The sequence below is a fragment of the Hyperoodon ampullatus genome, assembly GCF_949752795.1.
Source record: "Hyperoodon ampullatus genome assembly, chromosome: 4".
NCBI lineage: Eukaryota > Metazoa > Chordata > Mammalia > Artiodactyla > Ziphiidae > Hyperoodon > Hyperoodon ampullatus.
In genome coordinates, this window is record NC_136917.1 from 83,984,335 (window position 1) to 83,991,173 (window position 6,839).

Below are 6,839 nucleotides of genomic sequence, written 5' to 3' on the forward strand. Positions count from 1 at the left end.
CACAGATCACCCGCGGTGTGGAGCCCTACTCTAAGGACTAGAGACGTTAGCACCATCCAAACGCAATGTGAAATTGGCCAAGAAAGCGCGTGAACGCTTAAGCCAACTTTAGTGACAGAGAAGGCGCCCCAAAGGTTAGCTTTGGCGAGATCTTGAGGAGCGAAGGAATTAGTAGCGTTCGTGGACCCTCTCGCGAGAGGTTTCGACGCCACGTCAGAAACTAGAGACCCTGACGCTGAGCGACAGGTGCTGGAACAAACCGACGGTGAAAAGCGGCGGACGCATAGGCGCTTCGGTGGGCAGGACTTCCGCCGGAAATGGGGTGGTCTGGGAAATCTCCGAGCGGAATTCAGGCCCGGTTTTTCTTGCATGTTAGGCCTGGGGGCTCGGTGAAGATGGCTTGCGCCGCTGCGCGGTCCCCGGCCGACCAGGACAGGTGAGTCCGGAGAGAGGAAGGGGCTTGCGGCGAGCCCGTGGGTGTTGCGCAGCCTTCCCCAGCCCTGAGGAAGGCTCGCCGGGGGAGCTCAGCCCCAGCCCCGGGCTCCGGGCCTGTCCTCCGGCTTCCGTTCCTCCCTGAGGCCGGCTGCGCCAGGGCTGTTCGCAGGTCCGTAGATCCCAACTTTACCTAGCTCAGTGTTTACCTGTACGTGAGACAGAGGACTTTGGGTGCTACGTGGACATGACGTTAAGTAATCACAGTGTGAAAAATCTGTTCTTTCAGTTGGTACGTTCGGAAAGGCTCGTTTGAGTTCTTTCAAGCCTTTAATACCTCTGACTCCGTAGTTTCTATATGAGAGCAGGCCCCGCCCTCAGAAGCTTTTGACAGGCACCTGTATCTAACTGAACAGTTACGGCGTTGCTTCCTTCCTCCCTCCCTCCCTCCCTCCCTCTAGCAAGTGATTTTTTTTCCATCTAAGGTAGTAAGTTAAATTTCACTTTTTAAGCAGAGGGGAGGCAATTTAAAGAAAAAAAAGTTAAGCACATAATAGTATAGGTGTACCGGCAATCCTGATGATGCTGCTGATGATGATGAAAGAAAGAATGAATGAACTTTTGGAAATATTTCTCTAGTGATACAAGCTGGGCTTTTCCTGTGGCAGGTTCATTTGTATCTATCCTGCTTATTTAAATAACAAGAAGACCATAGCGGAGGGTCGGCGAATCCCTATAAGTAAGGTAAGCGGGCTGATACTTCTGTCTTTGAGGGCTGGGGAGGTTGTATTGTCAGGGCCACAAAGGCTTCTTTTACTTTACTGCATTGTTTGGGGCATGAGGAGAACGGCAGCCAACAATTGGGGTGCTTTCGTTAATAATGGTGATGCAGGAGGGCACTGATTCATAACTGAAAGAATTTTTTAAGTGGTTCTTCATGAGCCTGTGTTTTAGAGAAGTTGGGGGTGGAGCGTTGTAGGGTTTGCACGTTTTTGTTTTTTTAAACTTAAGGTTATGACACTCTTTCCCTTAATAAAGGAAACCAAAATTATGGCATTGTACAATATGATATACAGAATGCAGCTGAGTTTTTAAACAAGACTTGCAGAAAATTCAGATATGTTGAGTTTTACAGTTTTATGTCCATCATCATCGTCATCGTCGTCTTTTTGAGAGGAGTAAAGTTACTTTAAAATTAATACTTTTTAAAAGTAGGTGTTTATAGTTTTAAAAGATGATTTCTCCCTTGTGCCGTTTCAGTAGGAAAACCCGAGTTCTTAGTTGGCCTGGTGGCTTAAGTTTAGAAAGTGCCTAGTGCCAAGTGAAGGGGGTCTTTGTAGCTTTTCATTTTCAAAATTAATGTTATATTCTACTTTTTTAAAGATTCATTTACATTTTGTAATCTGATGATGGATTTAAGGAACTTGGCCTGAAGCAGTACATTATTTTTGTGTTATTTAATATCTCTCATTTTACTGCTTAAATGTGTAGAGGAAAGTCTACTTTGCTGCTACAGGGTAAAAGAGAAGACGCCAAAGCACTGATTCAGAATAATGCGTAACATCAAGCCACATTGACAGAGGCCTCTGGAAGCAAGCTCTCAAGATAATTTGGAGAATGATTGAATTGTTTTTAGCTTTATTGATTTATAGCATACATACGGAAACATACATAAATCTTAAGTGTTTATTTTGATTAAATTTCATAAAATGAGTACGCATGGGTAACCAAGCACCCAAATTTTAAAAAGAACACGTTACCAGCACTCGGGAAGATTCCTTTGTGTCCCTTCCCAGTCTCTGTTCCCTCCACATACACTCACTACAAAGGATGACCCCTGCCCTGACTTCCGATACCATAGATTACTGTTGCTTGTTTCTTATTTTGTTTCAGTGGCATTACACACTATGTACTTTTATGTCTGTCTGATTTCAATGAACATGAAGCTTATGAGGTTTCAGCTTACGAGTGCTTACACCCTGCATTTGTGAGTGTAGTTTGTTGAATTTCATTGCTCTGTTGTAGGGTTTCCCGACAGCAGCACCACCAGCGTTTTGAGCCAGATGATTCATGGTTGCAGAGGCTGTGCTGTGCTGTGCTGTGCTGTGCTGTGGGGGGTTTAGCGGCATCCTTGGCTTCTACCCACCAGAAGCCAGTGCCCTACCCCACCCTAGTTGTGATGATCAAAAATGTCTCCTAGCATTGCTGAATGTCAGGGGGCAAAATTACCTTGCTGAAAGCCACTGCTCTGTAGTACTGCATTGTGTGTATATGCCACAATCCAGTCTACTATTGATGGATAGTTGGGTTGTTCCTAGTTTGGGGCTATTAAAAATAGTGCTACTGTGAACATTCTTGAGATTGTCTATTTTGTATTTTTCCTCGATACATACCTATAGCAGTGGAATTGCATGGCCATAAAAAATGCATATATTTAACTTTAGTAGATATTGCCAAACAGTTTTCTAAAGTGATTGCATCTGTATTATGTAGACTTCTTGAAAAAAAAGACCCTTGTGGCAAAGACAGTTCCTAGCATATATTTATTTAATAGACAGATGTGTCCATCAAAGTGTACCATTAATGACTACAGAATTCTGAGGGCTTCTGGAGGAGCCAGAAAGGGTACTTGGTGATCAGGACACACACTGCTCCTCATTAAGCAATGGAATCTCCATTAGCCATACTAAACTTTGTCTATTCTGAATATAAGGTTGTTATACCTTATAATTTGCTGAGTATGGACACTAAAGAGTAAATACAGACAGAAAGAAAGAAAGGAGGGAGGGAAGAAATGGTTGCATCTGTAATAGTTGTTTAACCAGTATTAACCCTGTGAAGTTTATTCTCTTGGAAGGGAGGTGGATACACAAGTGTGAATCAGTGTGAGTCCCAGGAATTTAAAAATTAAAATCGAAACAACTGTACCTAGTAAAAACAAAAAAAGGAAACCTAGGATTTTGGTGTGTGTTTTGATCATAGTATTTGAAATGATTTATACAACAATGTAGCAATATCCACTTAAAGCTGAGCTATTTAGTGTTTTTGTTTTTAACTTTTCAGGCTGTTGAAAATCCTACAGCTACAGAGATTCAAGATGTATGCTCAGCAGTTGGACTTAATGTATTTCTTGAGGTATGATATGGTTCTTTGTTCACTATGTTCCATATTCATCTCATTGACATAATAACTTTCTTAAAGCCTGTTTTTATTTATTTCTTTATGTTAGAAAAATAAAATGTACTCTAGAGAATGGAATCGTGATCTTCAGTACAGGGGCAGAGTCCGGGTGCAGCTCAAACAGGAAGATGGCAGCCTCTGTCTTGTACAGTTCCCATCACGTAAGCTTTTTTTAATGAATGAATTAAGTTTGGGATCGGTTACTCCTCTACACTGCCAAAAAATGTTCTAAAACTGACCTTTTGACAGGTCAAAAACATAATTTGCATTCTATAGATTAATTTAGAAAAAGGACTACTGCTGATGCAGAGAGGTAAACAGTGCTTTTAACTTCTTTTAAGTTAAGGACCTTTGAGAATGTGATGAAACCTACTAATCATTTCTCCAAAAAAAAAATTGTTGCGTGAACATTTTATAAACCTCTGGAAGTCCCATCATTGTTCCCAGGTTAAGAATGTGAAATTATTAAATGGTCATACATTACTGTTATTTCAGATCCTGGAGACCCTTGGGGTCTGTTATTCATTTCTATCAGTAAATTTAAAAAGCCATATTGAGGGCTTCCCTGGTGGCACAGTGGTTAAGAATCCGCCTGCCAATGCAGGGGACATGGGTTCAAGCCCTGGTCCGGGAAGATCCCACATGCCGTGGAGCAGCTAAGCCCGTGCGCCACAACTACTGAGCCTGTGCTCTGGAGCCCACGAGCTACAACTACTGAGCCCACATGCCACAACTACTAAAGCCCGTGCACCTAGAGCCCGCGCTCCGCAACAAGAGAAGCCACCACAATGAGAAGCCTGTGCACTGCAACAAAGAGTAGACCCCACTAACCGCAACTAGAGAAAGCCCACGGGCAGCAACTAAGACCCAACACTGCCAAAAAATAAATAAATAAATTTATTAAATAAAAAAATAAAAAGCCATATTGAGGGAATTCCCTGGCAGTCCAGTGGTTAGGACTCTGTGCTCTCACTGCCAGGGGCCCAGGGTTCAATCCCCCGTCAGGGAACTAAGATTGCACAAGCTGGGTGGGGTAGCCAAAATAAATAAATAAATAAATAATTTAAAAAATTAAAAATAAAAAGCCATATTGAGTGAAAAACGCAAGAGATATGCATAGTGTGGTGCCATTTAGGTATACATTTAAATACAAAATATTACTGTTTATTGATTGATGTATATGCAGTATTGTTTATTGACATATATGTAAACACTTTTGAAATGGACTAGAAGAAGACACCAAGTCTTAAGGTAGTAGTTAACCTAATGGCGAGTAGGGGGTGAGGAGTGTGGTCAGGGGTGTGATGGTCAGAGTAGATTGTAGCATTAGCTCTAGTGTTTTATTTCTTAAACGAGAACCAAACAAAACAAACTTCAGTATTCCAATATATTAACTCGGTGTATTGGGAAGATAAGTATTTATTTACATGTAATTCTTTACTTTTCTGAATTTTTTATTTGTAAAAAATATGTTCTAGGTTTTTTAAATGGAGCTGTTAATTTTTTTCTTGACACAATAACCTCAAAGTGACAACTGAATTGTTTTTAATTGAATTAAAATAACTGGTTATTATTCTAACATAATTATTTGTTTATTAATATCTACCAAAACCTGTCAGGATTGGTAGATATTTCTAGAAACTTAAGGGTCTGACTCAGGAATGACAGGTAGTATATTCAGTGTATTTTTTCTTTTCTTTGGCATCTTCCTACACTACTTCTTACAAGTCAGAAGACCAAAAAAAAAAAAAAAAACCATCAGCCTTTTGCTTTGACTAGTTAATAACACAGAAGTAAAAATTACAGTTGAAAAGATGTTGCTTCCTGTTTCCAGTAAGAAAACAGTAAGAAAGTAAAAAACAGAGCTGAGCGGCAGTGTGTTGAAAGCAGCCACTGGAGCTGGAGGAGGTGGTTGTTGCCCAGAGCAGGGGGCACGTGGGCATAAATCATTTGGGCGTGTGAGTAACATATTTTGTAGCTTAATGACGTGGGCATTTGCTGTAAGACTGAGAGGGCCTGTGCTTCCTAGCTTAAGTTACAATGATATCCTGACTCTGTTTCCACCTTGTTATGTTTAGATATATTTTCCTTTGATCTTCAAGTCAATTCCTGGAACCAAGATCAAATTTTTTATTTCAAATAAAGTGTTCTAAATTTTTATTTTGTTCATTTAAATATTTCAGCATTGTTCTTAATATGTTTTCTCCAGGAAAGGTCCTCACTTGAGCAAATCATTGTCTTCATAGTCATTTGATTTTTTCTTTTTAACTTCTTATGTTCTTGATGTGGTGATGATTTCTTAAACTTTATGATTTTCAAGTTAACGACCTTTTGTGTCTCATTTCTCAGATTATACACTAAGCCTAACTTCTTGTTCCTAGGTAAGTCAGTAATGTTGTATGCTGCAGAAATGATTCCTAAACTGAAAACAAGGACACAAAAAACAGGAGGTGGTGACCAGAGTCTTCAGCAAGGAGAGGGAAGTAAAAAAGGGAAAGGAAAGAAGAAGAAGTGACCTGGTATGAGAATCAAGGATGTGGTACTACTGTAAGAGACATGAATGGAGGTTTCTCATTTGTATCTGAGAGAAACAGAAGCTTTCTGTTTGCATCATTTAACTGAACTATGAACATTTGTGCCTCCCAGCTTCAGCATCAGAGTTGACAATGAAATAAATTTACATCAGAAGTATGCATCCAGCTCTGAGGCAGTATAAAAGAAATTTTTTCTTTTCGCCTTTTAATGCAGAGCTTTTGTGAAAGAAAGAATCATATTTTTAAATGGACAGTGGACTCTACCATAAGTTACTTGAAATCCTATATCTGTTTGTCCTCTGTGTAAACATGTTTCAGATAAATGAGTTTAATAAGATTTGAAGTACACATTTTGTTCCTCTTTTAAGTTAATGAAATAAATTTCAAACTGACTTCTGTAGCTTTTGCTTACGAACTAGTTAATGCCAGCAGAGGAGATAAAGAGAATAAAACGGGGAGTGGAAGCGTAGTGTGAGCCTAAAACCAGAAGAAAGTGGTTAAATCCTTTTGGAGGTCTATGAACGGGCAGTCTGTAGATCATATTCTTTTTTTTCTTTTTACTTGGAGTATAGTTGCTTTACACTACTGTGTCAGTTTCTGCTGTACAGCAAAGTGAATCAGCCATACATATACATATATCCCCTCATTTTTGGATTCCTTTCCCATTTAGGTCTCCACAGAGCACCAAGTAGA

General features: G+C 40.0%; 1 protein-coding gene across 2 annotated transcripts; it reads left to right on the forward strand.

The window, feature by feature from the left end:
* Window positions 1–380: 380 nt before the first annotated feature.
* Window positions 381–6,538, forward strand: SRP19 (signal recognition particle 19; the record flags this gene model as incomplete). 2 transcript variants are annotated; one of them, XM_079701840.1, is made up of 5 exons in its annotated part: window positions 381–436; window positions 1,101–1,176; window positions 3,496–3,567; window positions 3,662–3,773; window positions 5,994–6,538. In XM_079701840.1, the coding sequence occupies 5 exons, from the start codon at window positions 396–398 to the stop codon at window positions 6,125–6,127; spliced, it is 435 nt and encodes a 144-aa protein (XP_079557966.1). The 2 variants fall into 2 exon arrangements, with proteins under 2 accessions (XP_079557966.1, XP_079557967.1); XM_079701841.1 differs by lacking the exon at window positions 5,994–6,538 and adding an exon at window positions 5,962–5,993 and having other exon boundaries at window positions 396–436.
* Between the last annotated feature and the right edge of the window lie 301 nt (window positions 6,539–6,839).